The 18,823-nt window shown below is 46.9% G+C and overlaps 1 protein-coding gene across 1 annotated transcript in view; it reads left to right on the top strand.

Annotated features, from left to right (window-relative positions):
* The window catches only part of FAM8A1 (family with sequence similarity 8 member A1), a 61,699-nt gene extending 55,680 nt beyond the window's left edge, over positions 1–6,019 (top strand). Inside the window, exons 4-5 of the mRNA XM_086965114.1 lie at positions 283–422; positions 4,045–6,019. Coding sequence (XP_086821240.1) covers positions 283–422; positions 4,045–4,189 — 285 coding nt within the window. The 3' untranslated portion in view covers positions 4,190–6,019. The remainder of the gene's footprint in view (positions 1–282; positions 423–4,044) is intronic.
* Positions 6,020–18,823: the final 12,804 nt, after the last annotated feature.

Here is an 18,823-nt window from a genome sequence, read left to right as displayed (position 1 = left end):
GAGCTTAATGAAAGCGATCTAAAATGATGATTGTTGACTTTTGATATGACCTTGATGCCTTCTCCTCTCAACTACTAGTTTAATTATATACTTTGCCGACATGTTCTCATTTGTCTCACCCAATCGTGTCATAAAACCATACATCGATCCAATCATTGTAACTTAAAAAGCAGCAATATTAATGCTTATCTGCAGTATTGGCTAATCTAGATATTCCAAGGAAAAAAAATATTAATCATGTGGCCTACATTATGACTATTGTAGATCTTTTTTAATTTGAAGGTTATCTGCATATGGGGAGCAGGTGGTGCCACACCAGGAAAATTTCTGCTTGGTCTTCGAGTTGTGACCTGTGATACATCGGTGCTCTTGGCACCCAATCGCGTCTTGGTTATTCCTTCCACAAATGTCAGCCTGACAGGGTATGTACTCAATTTTTGTGTCACGTGTATAGTAAAAATGCACAGCTCTCTTCTACCCATAATGTGTTCTGCCTGTGAATATACTACTATATACATATTAAATTATCTTCTACTTTATTGCAGAATCACACATCATTTTCAGGTACATTTCTTTACAGCTGCAGAAGTTCTAGGCATTAAAATCTATTGTGGAGCCAGTGGTTGAAGTTGTTGTCCTCCTAGGATGCACTATGACACTATGGAAGACATTACAAATACATACCTTTGTTTGTTCTCTTTTTCAGCACCTTTTCTGCTTTAGAGCAATAATATCCTATGTAACCCTGCCTTGATTATGACCTGTAGTATTTTTTCCATTATGACGGAAACCCACTATGTAGAATGCCAGCCTGACAACGCTAAGTTGAAGAATTTCCATATTGGAGTAATGTCAGAATTTGAAAAATACCTTTGACGTAAATCTTTGGATTTTCATGGAATAGGTAGACTTGACCAGGGTTTCAATCCCAAACCCGATATTTAAAAAAACGCAAAAAACTCTTCCGTTTGTTTGTTCTTACAATTTATAGTATCTTACATATATGTAAAAAAGGAGAAGAGGTTAAATAGAAAATAGTGTCGCAGTAAATGGAAGAAAAGCTAAAGAGCCAAAAAGACACCGTGTGTACAAAGAAACGGATAGGGGAAAGAATAAATTATAATGTATGTGGGAGGGGAAAAAACTGCCATCTTTGAGTAGGAGAAAATTAAAGTAGGAATACAATATGTTATAGGTACAGAATTTTTAATTTGTCAAAATTAAATTATCCGTTGAGCTGGCAAACTGCTGCTGGTGGCTCACACTACTAATGCTCGCAGGGATCTGTGATTAAAGCTAATGTCGCAGAGTCAAATCAGAGCAGGTCCATATAGCCTTTGGTCCTTTTCAGGTTGATAAAATACATGTCTTTCGAGTTGCGTAACAATAAAAATGTAATATCTACCAATATTACCAAGCGGCCCTCAGGTAACCATGTGCTTCACAAATGCTCGTGTCCTGTTTTTTTATGTTTCCTTAATTTTCATCATGTGATACAGATAAAAACAGTCTCGCTTTTTCTCTGGAAATGCGCCCACCGCTTGGAATGCTCTCCATAAAGAGCTACGTTGTAACCCCTCCTACACCAGCTTCAAAAAAGACCTCAAACGGCTCCTTCTCAGAAAATACTGGGGTCCTTAACTACATTGTCACTGGATACTTACTCCTACCCTAGCCCTGACTTAATTTGATCCCTCTTCTTTTGTCTCGCCCCCCCTTTCCCTCCAACCACAAACTCGCTCTTCTAAGTCCACCTCTTCCCCCTTCTCACAGCACAGATAACCTTCTCCTCCTTAGCCCTCTCCCTCCTTAGTGGCCCTACACTTTCTCCCCCTCTCCCTATACAATAATGATCCTTTGCTTTTTTTCTCCCACCCCTTCATCCTCCTATATGTTGTTACTTTGCGTGCCTTGTTTCAGCACTTTCTTCTATATATAAAAATGTATATTGAAACTCTGTTTTTACCTAATTCCTGTAAAGCGCTCTGATACTCTTTGGTCCAGCCAGCGCTATATAAAACCTTTTAAATCAATAAAATACAGTAGTGATTGGGTGGAGTTAATCAGAAGCTTAGGGCATGACTCTGCTCCAATCAGAAGCTTAGGGCATGACTCTGCTCCAATCAGAAGCTTAGGGCATGACTCTGCTCCAAACCTATCACCCTTTCAGATGCAGTACTGACATAGGACAGATTCATCACACTGCACAGTCTGCTTTTCAGATGTGATTGACTGCCCAGGAAGGAATTCTACAACGAAATCAGTCAGTGGTCTGACATGCGACTGAATCTGAAAAAACCCTGTTAGTATTTCACAAAGTAACATGACTGACTTTTGATCAGCTCTTCTGTACTTGGTCATCTGATTCTTACACTTTATCCACTGTCGCTAACTCCTGGCAGTGGTAAGGCTGACGTCATAGTTTCAGCTGCAAGTTTGACCGACTTTCAGACCGGACAGGTGACTTCACTGTTGCCAAGCTGCCCCATGTCATGAGTCACGCCTTCAAGCAGTCTGTACTTTTTTAGGGAGCAACACTTTGCCTTCCGCGATTTGTGTGTAGATTGACTTTTTTCCATAATAAATGTAAGCTCCAAAGTCTCTGCATGTGAAATGCGATTTGGTAATCCTGCTCTACAGGGAGTTTCAAAGATATGTGCCTCATTGCTGCTGAGCCCTTTCGTGGATTATGCACACTTTCCAACATTGCACTTCAGGCTTGCTGTTTCATCCATCGAGTGATTTCATTCATTCTCAGCCCATGAAAAACAAACACACACCAAATATCTCTGAGACAAGCATCTGGAAGGATCCAGGCCCTCAGAAATTCTAGAATATCAAAGGGACATTATCACAAGGACTTCATTTACTTGCTGCTTTTCACTCTCCCTCTCACTCTCCCTCTCCCCCTCTCTCCATCTCCCCCTTTCCCTCTCTCTGCCTCCCCCTTTCACGCTCTCCGTCTCCCCCTTTCCCGCTCTCCGTCTCCCCCTTTCCCGCTCTCCGTCTCCCCCTTTCCCGCTCTCCGTCTCCCCCTTTCCCGCTCTCCGTCTCCCCCTTTCCCTCTCCCCCTGTCTCTCTCCCCCTGTCTCTCTCCCCCCAAGTCCACTTTAGTCAACTCAACAAAATATAGTCTGCTACCAGGTTTCCTCCAAAATCACTGTCCTTTAAGTTATACCAAGCACACATTCATCAGAGGACGCCAGACACAGCATCCGTCATTCAGCAGTTTACTTTAAAGATAGCATACAGCCAGCAACACATGACCTGGTCTACCTAAATTCACCAGGCAAAGGGCACTTTGCCTCCCTAAGACATGACATAATGTGTTGTATCTACAAATCAGCGTTCATGTCGAAGCTTGTAACATGAAGACTGTTCATGGTTGTTTAAGCTCTCCCATTTATTTTAGTAGACATATGTTCAAACTTGAGCTACTTTATTATAAGAAGCCAATGGTGTTTCTTGAATTTTTTGATGGAGTGACAAATCTGATTTAAAGTAAAGAATTACCGCAAATGTTTACCAGAGTGAAAAATATCGTTTCTCTTTTACTGCAGCCCCCAATTAAAATTATTGGCTAGTATTGCAGAACTGCGTAGATGTCAGAAAAGTCGACAATACTAAATTAACTATCATAAAATGCAATCGTTAATAGCTCATCTTTTTAGAACTCCATGTGCCTACTTTGACTCTCTGTAGAGACCAGCTGAATGGAAACTTCAAACGTTCAAGGAACAAACCCAATAGATTTCATTTTCAAAAACAGGTTGCATTGGAGAGGTATGGGTTGGAATGATCTCCGTTAATACAAATTTGTTAAACTAATTTGTCAAAAGAAATGGTGATTGAGACCGTTTTATAGTTTTAAAGTACCCTTTTTGTTCTTTTTCTGTGCCTTGGGATGAAGGTGGGATTTGCTAGATAATTGTTAAATTTTATATGTCAAATGAAGATACCAGGTGATTTCTTTGGTATGAAGTGAAAGTATGATGATACTGTAAATGCCAAGTGTTTTAAAAGCAATGTTTTTTTTTCTTTCAGGTCGACGATTCGTGCATTGATCAAGAATTTTTCCATTGCTTTCTTCTTTCCTGCTTTCATCACGTTACTGTTCTTTCAGCACAACCGAACAGCTTATGACATTGTCGCAGGCACCATCGTAGTGAAAAGAAACCGGACAAGATGACGTCCTGGAGATGCCCTTCCTCCGTTTCATGCTTTGTATTGAAACCACAACAAATGAAATCTGGAAGCAAGACATTCAGTATTTTGCATGATAAATTTACTGGCATCAAAGGGACTAGGAGAGGGTCTGTCCCTTACAGTATTGGTGTATATCGTGCGTCAAATGTTGATACTGCTTGAACATGCCAAAGACTTTTTTCCATAGGAGATCTACAGTACTCTGTTATTATTTCTAATTGTTGGATTTGAGAAGAATGAATGATCTCATAATGTTTTGGATGTTGTTATAGGATTCTCATCTCTCCCCTTTCAGGAGAGAGTTATGTAATGGGATTGGCGATGGGGATTGACCCTATACCTAAAACCACATCGCACGAAACTTACAAAATCCAGCTTCAATTCTCGTTGAATCTGCACTTGAGCATCCTTTGGGTTCTCCTTCAGAGTCCATTGCTCTTAAACTAGTTTTTGACTGGCAATCCTTTTCTCTCTGCTTTATCCTGTAGCAAATGATCATTAATGTGAACCTCTGGCTGAGAGAGTAAGGCTTCAGTCTCAGTCGAAGATCCTTTCTTGCAGTCCTTACTGTAGTCTTGAGCTGCTAAATGGCACAGTTCTAGCACTTTGTTTGGCAAGTGCTCATAAGCACTAGCCAGTGTCCAATCAAATGGATTTGAGGTTCAGACATCAAATGCATATCACCTACCAGTGAGCCACAGGACTGGCTGGCCAGGCTGTTTTAAAAGCACCCTGACTGGGTGCAATGCAACTAAGAATCCTTAGCTACTTTATTCCTTAGTAAAATTGGACACGTTTAGTAATTGTTTTTAAAATAAAGAAACGTCTTATAGAATCCAGAGGGGAGAAAGAGCCTTCTCCAGGTAGCAGTGCAAAATGTGTCATTGGTCGCTTACCTTTATAACACTTGAAGCCTTTTCAAAGGTGTATTTGATCAGTTTTCTGTTCCATCAACTAACCACTATTTAATTGTGATTAATACAAGTGCTATTGGTCTGTCATATTGTATGTCATGACTATTAATGTCCACAGTAGCCTTTCTTATGCTTTGTATCTACAAATTCAAGTCTTCATCTCTCCTCTCATTCAAAGGACTCAGCATTGCATTGAGGATCTCTGCTTGAAGTGGGGAAGAAGAGATCTCTGTAGAATACAATTCAGTTTCTGTTGAGTTTCCTGAAAGACGTTTTAAGAAGGCAAACTACAGCACGAAGTGTTGTTGATGTAGGTAATCCTGTTTAAAGGAAACGTTAGGTCTGTTGAGTTTTTTAGTTCTAGGCTAGTTGCTGTCTTCCGAATGTGAGGTCTGCGCCCATCAGGCTTAGAGTGATTCTTTTCAGCCATATCTTCTTTGGTCTCAGTGTAGCATAAGCATTTTATAAACTTTGATGGCTCTTTTAATGTTAAGTACAGAGTCTTAAGTTTAGGCACAGATTTCTGAGTGTTTGATGAAGTGCGCTAGTAGAGAAGTACCAAGAAAACTCAAAAAGATGTTCTCCATGTTTGAACGTCCTTATTATATTTGAAACGGTGACCATTCGTTATTACCACACATGGCACTTCAGCAGAATGTTTTCATATTTTTAAAAGGGAAGTACATTTTTTTGGCCCATAATTTCTCCTGATTAATCAAATGATGTACACAGTAGTATTAAAATTGTGCGCAGTACACAACAGTGTTAAAGATTTTTATATCAATCTTGTTCGCATATCAGTAAATGTTTTTGTAAACGTCTGTGAAATCAACAGAGGTTTGATTAAACTTAAGTTATTAAACACATATACATGCAATAAAATAATTGTAGCTATTTTACAACGTTGTGTTTTTTTGCATGGATTGTACACAGCACATTAACATTTATGGCATGCTAAACATAGTGCCTGATGAACAGCAATGTGGAACTCCGCACTCCAGCTCTAACACCATAGGTTGGCCAGAGAACTAAACATGTTTCTAGCAAGCTCTGATCCAACCAGTCTGAATGCCGCACCGTTTTTGAAGTTTGTTCTGGCCGACACTACAGTCGCTGTACTGTATTGCATTCATGATGTTTGGTGGTTGATTCTGCCTCAAATCCCTGGTTGGAAAAGGCTAATGGATATGGTGAGAAAGGGCACCATCTACATTTTGAGAAGCTTCTTTGGCCTACCATTTTGTATCTAGTCTATTCAAGATTAAGCAACAGGATTGAATGAACGTTTTTAGGGTACCAGACTTGGTATGTAAACACAAAACTGTAATGTTGTTTCCAGTAGCAGTACAGGGCTGGTTTTTCAGTGATACCTGCCACGTGAGTTCCTACAGAGTCACAAAGACTGAGTCAAACCTCTGCAGAATGTTGATGAGACTCAGACCAGATCCTATACATGAGATCTTAGGACTTTATCAGAAGCTAGTTGGTTTCCATATGTGTAGGGTTTGAAAAGGGTGCACCATATCTCTCTGTAATGAAAACAATCCTACAACACTCAGAAAATGTATTGCGAAACTTGGTAACATTGCATTAAAAAAAACTTTATTGCAAGTTAAATTATTCCTATGAGTCCTGAATCACCCTCCGTACTGACTGATTAGGCTACCTCTAGTTGAGAAACATGTGCTTTTTAGAGCAAACATGTTAATAAGGCGGTAACCAAATGCCTTTTAAACTTTTCTGTGTCTGCTCATAAAAGACCCACAAACTGGGAGACATAATTTTGTTTCCTTGATGATATCCCTCATTTTGTAATTTTTTTGACCTGTTTTAATGTTTTTTTAAAAAGCGCATGCACATGGTAAGGCATCGACATCCCAGGACCAGTAATATTGCCAAATATTCATCAACATTACATGGAAAAAAATGTTGAGGCAGCAAAATAGTACAAAGTACGTTCTACGTAGGGGTGGCACATGCTGCAAAGAGCATGCATGTCACATTGAAAGGCTGCAGGTATAGATTTCACTATGTATGGGAGTCGCTTATAGGCGCTCATGTAGTTCCTGCTGCAGGGCCTACGACATGTGGCATTGGCAGAAATCCGCAATATTGTCGTAGAGATAAGGAAGAAAAGGGAGGGAGAGGGGAAAAGACATAAACTAAGCGACAACTCTGCCCAACTCAAATCTGCCTGGCCCACCTCATCTCTCCCAATCCCCCATAGGAAGCAACAGGGCGCATGCTACCCATCGCAAACTCAGTTAATCCTGGACTCTGTGAGGGCGAGCCCGGTGTTATTGCCTCACTTTGTGTTTGCGATGTGTTAGGTTAGAGTGCAACATCTGCCACACCGGTTCCCGCTACGGTAACTGAGTGGTCTGGGTCTGGGTGCGGTTTGCTTTGAAAGTCATGTAGTATAGTGTACCGGTTAAAAGCTATAGGGATCTTACGTAGACCTAGGGTGTCTTCCATTTGTAATTCATTACTTTCAGCCGGAGACCATACCATGAACGATTCTCTGTGACCTCCAGCACCTGGTGATTAGATGTTTGGCCGTCCGCAGTCCCAAATCAAGAAAGCACAAAGTGATCCTCTGACCCCCTACTCCTGTGAAAGAGATCCAAGCTGCATATCTCCTACGTGAGGCATACTGGGCGTTCCGTGCATGCAAGCAATGTAGTCGTTACGTGCTGCCAGTAAGTTGTAAGAAATGGACAGGCTCAGAACATGAGAAGGCGGTCAGCATCCAGGAGGTGACATCTGGGGCAATGTGCATCGGCACGGTTAAAGTACCTGTTTATGTTGGCTGGGATGAGGTAAGCCCGTCGAATGATAAAGTATTGTTTGAGGCGAAAGCAAGCTTTCGGAGAGACACGGACTGGACCCTGTAATATGGCAGCCCACTCTTTGTACATACTCTGACGGGGCAAATTGGCTTCTCAATGTCGCTTCAAAGATGTGAGTGGGGTTGCCATGTGATGGCGCAGCTAGGCTGCAAAATATCTTGTGAGGTGCCTACCTACCCCCACAATGTGCAGATATTCGACAGTAAGATGTGTTTGAGGTTCCCTCGACATGTCGCCCCATTTGTTACCCAACGCTGCAAACAATGCAGTGTGTAAAAGGAATTGGTCTGATGGTATTCCCTCCTCCACTAACGTGTCATAAGGTGCCAGTTCGCCATCTCTGTAGAAGTCCCCTACGGTGTGCAGGCCTGTCTCCAGCCAAGCAGAAAGCTCTTCAGGTGAGGTCGTGTTACCACCCCTAGGCGTACCCAGCAGGGGTAGTGGTGGTGCATATGGAAGAGTGGAACATGTGATGTATAGGCTACGACAATAGCACTTATGTGCAACCTCTAGTAGCAATGGCTCTGGGGGCCTTCTGTGAGTGCAGGGGTGAAAAAATCTGAATATCGCCGAGAGGTTCCAGGTTGGCAATAGCATGGCAGCGTCTTGGAGCTGCGACCACGCCACCCATCTGCCCACCCACTGGAGCTGTGAGGAAAGTTAGTACTGTTCCATATTTGGTACAGCAAGTCCGCCTTGATCTGTAGGTAAATACTATTTAGATAGTTCCACCCTACAGCAAGACTTGTTCCAAATAAACTCTCTCATGGTCCCCTCAGGATGGGCGGAAGAGAGGTGGAATATATAGTGGCAGTTTAGTGAAAAAATAGTCGCTGGGGTAGGACCACCATTTTGAGTAGAACTATGCGGCCCATGACGGACAGCTGGAGTGTGCGCCAGAACAATATCCGGATCTATTGGCAGTTGATGCTCTCACAAGATTGCCCTCCAACAAGTCCATTGGCTGATGGTACACTCTGACCACTAAATATCAAAAAGTGTTGAGTTGCCATAACACTCGAGCACCACTAAGGGGAAAGGTAGGATCAGGATAATCAGGGGTAAACGGAAACAAGCAAGACTTTGTCCAGTTAACCCACAAACTGGAAAAGACAGCAAAGTAATTGAGAGTCCTGGCTAGTGTGCTAGGCACCACTCGCATATCCTGAATATACAGGAGAAGGTCGTTGGTATACAAAGAGATTGTGTGCATTCTGTCTCCTAGGAGGTTACCCCAGTCTGTGCCGTGCGCCTGAATAGTCACGTCAAGCGGTTCAATAGCTAAGGAGAAAAGCAATGGAGACAGTGGGTAACCTTGATGGGTGTCCCTGCCTGTCGGGATAGGGTCTGTGATATAAAAGCCTGCCTTGACTGTAGCCAACGAAGCTCTACAAAGCAGTTTAACCCAGCGAATGATGCGAGCCCCAATACCGTAATGAGGCAGAGTGTCAAACAGGAAACCCTATTCCGGTGAATCAAAGGCCTTCTTGCGGTCTAGTGGCAGACGTACTGAGTGAGGCCATCGTTGTGTGGAATATTTGGAGACCTGGAAGAAGCGTTGCAAGTTGAATGAGGTGTTGCAGGCCGTCCTGATCAGGTGGTCCACTAGGGTTCAGGCCTAGATTTTATAGTCTGTACTGAGCAACGCCAAGGGTCAGTAGGAACCCAAGGGAGTGGGATCTCTGTCAGGTTTATGTAGGAAGGTGGGTAGGACCTCACGCACTGACACCGGGAGAGAGGAGGCTGAGAGGGACCCTTCGTAGAGGGTGAGCAGTTGAGGAACCAAAACGGGTATAGGCTTTGTAGTATTCAGCCGGTAGGCCAACCTGCCCCTGAGGACTTGCCTGTTGCTAGGGCCCTAATGGTCTCACGAATTTCAAAGAGCGTGCTGGGCTTGTCTAATTCTGCACGCTGCTCAGGCGTGATGGTGGGCAGGTGGAGCGTGGAGAAGAATACCTCTTAGTGATCCAAACCGGTGTCTGTGACCAATTTGTAGAGCGCGGTGTACTGTTGTCAGTTCCGCATGTATTTTGTGTTGGGTTTGTAGAAGGTGCCTTTCAGGGGAGTGTAGTGAGAAAATAGACTGCCTAGGCTGATCCTTGCGTATCAGCCATGCCTGAAGTCGACCGGCATGATCTGCCATTACATGGGTGCGAGTTGTGTGCAGTATAGTTCAGACATCGCAGCCGCTCCAGCAGTGAGGTATGCTTGAATCGCACCTCTGCCAGTCGGCGGGTGTACGCCGGGTCAGTTACCGAAGATGTCTCAGGAGTGCGCACTTAATGCACGTGATGTCACTATCTAATTGTTTGCAAATATTCCAATTCAGCCTCAAGCTGAATTGGAATATTTAAAGCCATCCTATTCTTTCAACCTATCAGTGGCAGAGTTGTTGTTAAACTCAAAATAGTCCGCTGTGGCGGTACCTAAAGATGCATGGAAGGGCAAGTCTTCTAATGCTGTAGGTTGTAGTCGCCAAGTGAGTATGGCAGGTAAGCTTTTTTCCCATGCGAGTTGCAGGAATTGAGGGATCTGGTCCAAGTGTGTGCGCCCCAAATAGTTTGCTGAACAGTTGGAACGAGGCAGACAGACCACACGATTCTGTCAAGTCTAACATGCAAGGTGTGTGGTGAGGAGTAAAAGGTCTACACACGTGTGTTAGGGTTGCTGGTGGACCATATATCTACAAGTTGCCAATGCAGGAGCCAGTCGCCTAGTGCTTGAGCATCAGATATGGCTACCGTGCGTGGTAGGGGAGAGAAACTGCTGTCCAGGGCCATGTCCAGTACAAAGTTAAAGTTCCACCACCCACCCCCGCGAAGCCACGGAACCCCACACCAACAGGATAGTTTGCTAGATAATGTGTGCAGAAATGAGGTCTGATCTGTGTTGGGGTCATATATCACCCCTAAAAAAAGGCGACGGCTATCTAGTCGACCGTGTATGAGCATCAAAGGAGATCCCTGGCTTTACCCAGACCAATACTCTTCTGGCATAGGAGGAGTAGTCATAAGGAAATACGTGTCCGCTCTACCGCCTTTGAAGTTTGCGGGATTTAGCCAGGGTCAAGTGTTTCTGCTGCAGTAGCGCAATGTGATTAGACCTGAGTGTAACCTAGCAATATAGAGCATAACGGCACTAATGTTAGTGTGGGTCATGCGAGAACTGGGTCCAAGCCCTTCCTGCAGCTTATCCACATGGGGCAGAGGTCCATGTATTGTGCAATGATAATTGATGGGAGAGTGCGACAAGGGGGGGGCTGGGGAAAGAAAGGGATCCATAACATATAACATTTTTAGAGTGGAGGAACAGCAGGTGTCCTCCCAAACTATTAGTGGCAAGTACCAGACTTACAGGCTGGCTGAAAGAAGCGTCACAGGACATTGCGAGAACCAGGTTTGCAGCACACCAAGTAACAAGATATGGAGATCCCAACTATATTGATGAGTGCATATAGAGAAACAGTGCATAATGATGTAGAGGTCATGTGTGCTAGAATAGACAGCATGCCCCTGAGGACCAGTCAGCTGTAATATAAGAGAGGTTAGCAGATGTATAAACAATACAATACAGGAGTGATAAAAGGAAAACAGATCGGCCTATACGGGTGATGTGATCAATGATCTAGATCAGATATTAAGCAGTTTGGGGATTCACATCTGGTGGTGCCACCAAATCCATTCTAGAAGGTCATGCGAGAAAAGAGCTCCTCTGTCCCTGTACTGCCAAGGTATAGTCAGGAAAGACCGTGACAGAGGCATTGTCCACTTGTATCTCTTGCAGCTTACTCGCTTCGTGCAAGATGGAGTTGTGGTTCGTGTTCCTAAGCAGATGGAAACGAAAAGCTCTGGGGTTGGCACCAGGTTGTGGGCAGTGGGCTCGTCCAATCGAGAAGAAGGGAGAGAGCGTGGCATCAGGGAGAAGCTACGGATCCAGGTCTCCGCGCAGGTCAATGCATCGCGGCCCTCCACTCCTTCTGGAAGACCCACAGCACATATGTTATTCCTCCTAGAGCGGCATGCCGCATCTTCTGATCCTTGTTCCAGTGTATGCACACGATCCACCAAGGCCGGCACTAGAGATGCTGATTCAAACGTTGTCGGTTGGAGTTCAGACAGCGTGTGCTCAACACTGTACATAGTCCACCAGCTTGCGGTGAGCAGCATGTGACAGGGTGAAGTCCGACGTCACTTTATCAATTCTGCTTTTAAGTGATGTGCGATTCTGCTCGGGTTTCTCCGATTTTCTTCACAGCTTGTAACACAGTGTCCAGTTTAGTGGCAAGGGACTTAGTTGGGCCCGTTGTCACAAGGTCTCCAGATTGACGCTCCAAAACAGACGGTTGTCGCAGCATCACAGGCTGGGTTCCCAAGCATATGCGACCCATGGCCAACTGGCGCACGTTGAGCATCAGGGGGGTCCTGGGTCAGGCAGTGCATGCCTGGGGCACCCCCCTACACCCCCCCCCCCCCTCCAAACCCATCAACGGACACTGGCAGTGTGGTATATGCTGCTCGCAAGGGGCAGAGGTCCGCATCAGGAGGGGTTCCTCCACTGGGGTTTTCACTTTCTTACAACTGTGGTTTAGAATTATTAGTTACACTTCATATAAATGTGATATTATGGCTATATATTTATTGGCCCAATTAAGAGTTGTTAAATGTATCTATGAGTAACTCTGAAAGACCCATTGTTGTTTGATTTTTTTCTAAGACCTGAGTCTGGCTGCTTTATTCTGCAATCTTATATTTTGCAATATTTCTTCATTGCCTCAGCATAGACAGTGTTACAGCAATTAAGTCTCCATAGTACCAATGCCCTGGAGACCAATTAGGTTTAGTGTTTGTCACAGAGAAACTTCATCAGAGCCTTAGTAGGGAACAGTACAAAATGTACTCAAAGTAAGATCTTTGTATTTCAGGAGACAATTACAACCAATGTGTCCCTTACAGGGTGAGGGGGACATGTTAGGGGTCTGCCAATGTGGGGCGGATGGGGCAACCCATAAAGCTGTAATGCGTATCAATATCCTAGAGCTGAAGATTATGTCGTTGACACTGTAAGTGTTCCAAATGACCTTAAAGAAGAAGCAATATTAATCCATACAGAAAACATCAGAAAATATGCACCTAAATATTATGCAAATTCGCCTCTTCAATAACCATAAGTTGTAGTAGTTAAAGTTTAAAAAGGGTAACCTTCACTGTCATCACAGCATGCAAAGGAACAAGTGTGCAGCAGACTAACCCTTGTAACAAATATTATTAAATCTATATGGAACAACAGAAACCCTATGTTACTGCAGACTCACAACTAACCTCCTTTTAAGCATTTGACTCTAAGGGGAATATGCACGAGGAAGTGGCGGTGAGAGGCGTTAGCCTCCTTGGCTTAACGCCTCTCACCGCCACTTCGGAAACACCAGGCTGCCCCTATTCTCAAGGATGTGATGCAGCCTTGTGTTTCCCCCTGTGATGGTGCTTAGTCGCACGACTTAACGCCAACGCAGGCACCCTTGCACCAGAGTGCAAGGGTGTCTGCGAGCAGGGAGGCTTGTTTATGTACTGGAAGGTGTCCCTATCCTGCACATAAACAAACCTAAAATGCTGTTTACTAACTTACATGTGTGCTGCTTCATGCAGCACACATGTAAGTTACAAAACAGCATTTTTTAAAAGCTTTGTTTATGTACAGGAAGGGACACCTGTCCTTCACATTTAACATGGGCTTCAGTTGGAATTCCATAGAGCATATTATCAAGTCTATTATCGCCGTTTTGGCGGCAGTTTTCTGCCGCTAAAACAGCGATAATTTTATCGCCTGTCTTGATAATATGCCCCTGCAGCCTCTAGATGGATGTGGGCTGTATGTTTAGCGTAAATGCCACCTAAATCTGCTGGCGTGTTCCGGTTGCTTTATCTATAATGTCCCTGCCCAGGAGGGGGCGGGGCATTTATTGTCTTGCATAGCGGAATATGCTGATAATAAGCTCCTTATGACTGAGTGGCACCGATGAACAGCTGAGATTTACTGCTGAGGTAGTGTGGGGTAAAATCATTAGAATGCCCAGATACAAACAAAACTATAATGGTGCACAATCAATATAGACGTCCTGGCAACATCATAACGTTAGAAAACAATAAGATGGTAATTCACATGAAACTTTTAGTAGCACAGTACATGTCACTCAACACATTAACGTGGACAGTCTATCGCCCTCAGAAATTAAGGGGAACCGCTATAAATATTAATCTAAGGTTGCAAGGTTAGGTGTGTAGGTGTGAAGTTTCTGGCCTGGAGCATAGTTTGTAAGACTCATTCAGGCCACCCACAAAACCTTCTGTCTTTATTGGGCACTTTTCTGTATATTTGGTGTTGTAGTTGGCAGGTGTGTTTGAAGTAGACACAATCCATAGGTGCTAGCTGGCGTGCAGCAAGACATTGGCTGGTGGTGAATTGAGCAAGTCTGTATGACTTGGTTACAACCCTACCTGGCAAGGGGCGTGTCACAGCACCATACCATTTCGCAAAGGGCGGGGGAGATGAACGCCTCACGGGTGAGACATGAGCTTAGTGATCAGCAGATGGGTCTTATGGGAACCACACAAGGGTTTTTGGGAGGTCCTCATGTTGTGATCTCCACTCATGCAGCATACAGTCTGCGGTGGAGGAACAGCAACTTTGGACAAGGTCTGCTGCGAAAGCGAGTCGCCCCACTGGGGTCTCAAGCTCTTCCACCACACTTCTGGGGACTGGTAGAAGATTGTCTTTAATTTAGACCCTTGGCAGACATTGGCAGGAGCTTTGCTTTCAGCAATGGTCATTTTGAGGGCAGGCTGGGCAGCTGCAGAGGTTGATGGCCTCAGCAACACACAACGTATATGATAGTGGTCCCAGAGCAGAACATAAACCGCTGGGCTTTTGTGTTTTCAAGTGATAAAGCAGGTGTTTAATATGTAGGGTATTCGACCTCCTGTACTCCTCCGATTTGTAGTCACACAACCTATCTGTGAGGTTCATGAGCCTGATCCCAATTTGTGGAGATAGACAGCCAGTCTTCCTCTCCCTCCCCCCCCTCCCCGCCCTAGGTACAGAACTTCTGCTGGAAGTGAAGTTGAACACCCTGGCAAACAGAACTAGCTCATATACTTGGAGAGTTGCAGTTGGGGAACCAAACCAGTCACAGAGCAAGTGTTGCACTTGACATTCTAAGAGGATCTAATCAGGTTTTTTATGCATCTGGGGGTTGGTTTCGTTGAGACAAATATCTAATAATGGTCTATGAGTTCTAGCTCACTGGTGTTCACAGGCATTCCATAATATGACCATGCAAATGAGAAACTTGATGCTTTTCTTCCAGAACTGACAGCAAAGGGGGGCAATTAGTACATTTTTGTCCTGGTGTTATAGTGGCCTTGCCCTTTGCTGCAGTATTTAATACTGTGATGTTTCCTTCCAGGCCACAGGTTGACCAGCCTAAAATTGTGTGCATTAGCGGAGCAAGCACAAAGGATCGCTCCCTATTTCATTGAGTTGTGCACTTTGGAAACAGAACGTAAAATGGGTGCAATGAACTTGTAACTAAGATTAAGCAACTGCGTGAGGCAGATAGCCATGCTTGTGGAACATATTATCTTCCTCTTGTCTGGCATATGAACAGTGGGTCCACTGCTTGGGAACAGCCAGGTCTTTACAGCTCTTCAGAGCTCGAGGTGTTTGTGGAGAAGCTCTGTTCTTCCTGGGGGCAAGATGTAAAGCTTAGCTGTAATAATGTACCACTATTGCAAGATTTTCTAAATGAAGGGTTGTTAGGTAGCGGGGCAGTATAAATCTGAGGGATCTTCTCTGGTAGTAGATACTAAGGGGCAGATTTACAAGCCCCTTGCGCCTCTTTTACGCCGCAGTTGTGTCACTTTTGTGGCGCAGCGGTGACGCAAAAGATGCACCATGTTTTGGGGTATTTACAACGTGACGCATCTCCCAGATGCTTCACGTTGTATAGCCCTGCGCCAGAAGGAGGCGTTCCATCGCAGGGGGGGGGGGGGGGGGGGGGGGGGGGGGCGCTTCGGTGCAGGAACGCCTCCCAAAAATGGCTGAGTGAAATCTAATAGATTTCACTCAGTCACTTTTGGGTCCATGCTGCGTCAAGCAGGAGTAAGGGTTGACGCAGCATTGTGGAGATAGAGCCCCCCAAGCCTTGCTGGAGCTGCGTCGCGATTGCGACGCAACTCCAGCAATGCGCCGCTTTTACGGCACAGATGCGTGACGCATCTGTGCCGTTTTTGCCCCATGGTGCGCCGCATTGTAAATGCGGCGCATCCAGGGAGGCAGAGCTGCGGCGCACAGTTACTGGCGCATCCCTGCTGATATGCAGGGATGCGCCAGTAATTGTAAATCTGCCCCTAAGTTTTAGTGCTACAATCATTGATCCAATGCTATGAATATTGATGGCCAGTGAGTGATGCAGAGTGAAAAACATCTTGATACAGGCAGCAAGCAGAGAGCTATAAGGGCTGGGTCATAGGTGTTACCTGATGACTGCATTTCTAATCTGATGAAATCAACAGAGAAGAAGGGAACCCCAAGGTGCAACCATTTGCATGAACAAGGCACAGTCGCCCGCACTCTGTGAGGGAATTGAAAGTGGGGCGAAATGAGGCGCAGGGTGTGCATTCTAATGTAGTAGTTTTGGTCACTTACCTGTGGAGCAAGAGAGTGGTCGGAGTCCATGTCCTCACGTCGAGGGTGAGTGTGGCGCAGCGGTCAGAGAGGCTGACTCCAGAGCACGGCTTTCACAGTTCAATAGCCGGCGGCAGCTCAGTTCAGCATCATGTGCCTTTGTGCAATGGCTCACTTAATCTCCCCATCTGAAAGAAACACGTTAGTGTTAGATTCCTTACCTTAGAATATCCCCAGGCGTCAGTCTGGATCCGGAAACTTTTGCGTAGCAGTACCCCTGCGCGTCGGTAGGCGTCGTCTGCAGGCGTCCCCTGCGGCTCCGCGTCCGTCGTCGGCGTCGTGCGCCGTGATGACGTCGCTGGAGTACATAGACGCCGCCTCCGCGCGCTGACGTCAGTTCTTCTTTTTTCCGCGCCAGTGGACGCAGATCTGAAGAGCAGTACTCCGGTCTTTGACCAAGTTTTCGATTGTTTTTTCTCTTATTGTGCCTGATAGGATGCCTGGGTTCAAGAATTGCGATGACTGTGAGCGCACGATGTCGGTCACGGATCATCACCGCCTCTGTCTCCGGTGTCTGGGCCCGACCACGACGTGGACTCCTGTGTCGACTGCCGGGCCCTCACCAACAAGGCTAGGCGGGAGCGGTCCCGCAAGCTACTGGAGCTCCGGGTGTCGGCCCCACGTCGGGACCGGGAGCGGTCCCGGTCCGGCCGGAGGTCGAGAGAGCGTTCGAGGGAGCGGTCGCGGAGCCGCGCCGAGCGTTCCGGAAGTCGACACCACTCGTCAGGCTCGTCAGGTAGGAAGCACAAGAAGTCGGGGCGTCGTCATCGTACCCCCGACGCTCGCGCGATGCGGCCGGGGGCTCGGGTGACCCCATCCCCGCGGCTCAGCGAGAGTCGCCGGCGCGGCCTGCCTCATACCCTCCGGTCCCTGGGCATGGCGCGACGCCTGAGGAGATAGAGGCGTTCCTCATGGCCATGAGGGCGCTCGCTTCTCCGACGGGGCCTACGGTGCCTTCGGGCCCAGTGCTACCGTCTGGGGGCCCTGGCGGTTCGGGTGTCCCTGCCTCGGCGCCGTCGGGTGCTCCGGCCCCGGCGCCGCCGACGGCTCCGACCCCCGCGCCGCAAGGGCCTTCGGGATCGGCGCCGGCTGGTCTTCCGGCCTCCCCGGCGCCGTTGCCATCGGGGTTGCCCCCGACGCCGCCCCCGCGCGGCGCCGGTTCTCCAGTGCCGGCTCCGGCCGGCGGTGGGGTTCCGGCGCCGGCTCCGGGCGACGCCGTCCCCTTACCTTCTCCGACGCGGCGCCGGACGGGCGTCGCTCGACGCCGGTCCCGGCGCCGATGGGGCCCATGAACCCCGAGGAGCCGGTCTTCATCGTTGACTCCGAATACGGAGAGGATGAGGAGTACGGTGAAGGTTGGGAGGGGTCCGAGGACCCTCTGGCTCGCGAGTGCCAGTATGACCCGGACTGGACAGGTGACTTGGGGGATGCCAGTGGTTTGGACGACTCCCCTAACCCTGGTTTGATCTCTCCTCCAACCGTGGCATCGGTGGAGGGAGCTGCCTATTCTGTGGTGCTGATGAGGGCTGCCAAGGCCTTACACCTTGAGCTCCCCGTCGCGGCCGTGAGGCCTAACATCCTCACCGAGGTCTTCAAACCGCAGTCATGCCCACTGGAGCCACTGCTGCCGTTTAATGAAGCCTTGTCAGACGTTCTGTTGGGCACGTGGTCCAGGCCCGCTTCAGGTGCGCCTGTTGATCGGAACGTGGCCAGGCGCCACCGTCCTTGTCCGGACGACCCCAAGTACCTGTCTACCCACCCCACTCCTGAGAGTCTGGTGATCCAGGCCTCGACCTCCCAGTCCGCATTCCCGTCGGCCCCGCCCGACCGGGAATCCAAGAGGTATGACCAGTTTGGCAAAAAGGTCTTCTCGTCCATTAGTTTGGGCCTGCGGTCTTGCAACACCGCTTGCCTCTTGGGCCGCTACACCCACTCTGTGTGGGATACGGTCGCGGAACTGCTGCCAGAATGCCCCATGGAGGTGCGGGCAAAACTCGGTCAAGCTGTGGCTGAGGGCCGGGATGCAGCGAAATATTCAATACGGTGTGGTCTTGATACGACCGACTCGCTGGGCAGAGCTATGTCAACGACGGTGGCGATTCGTCGCCACGCCTG

Source organism: Lissotriton vulgaris, chromosome 4_1, assembly GCF_964263255.1.
Source record: "Lissotriton vulgaris chromosome 4_1, aLisVul1.2, whole genome shotgun sequence".
Lineage (NCBI taxonomy): Eukaryota > Metazoa > Chordata > Amphibia > Caudata > Salamandridae > Lissotriton > Lissotriton vulgaris.
This window is presented reverse-complemented; position numbering and strand designations above follow the sequence as displayed.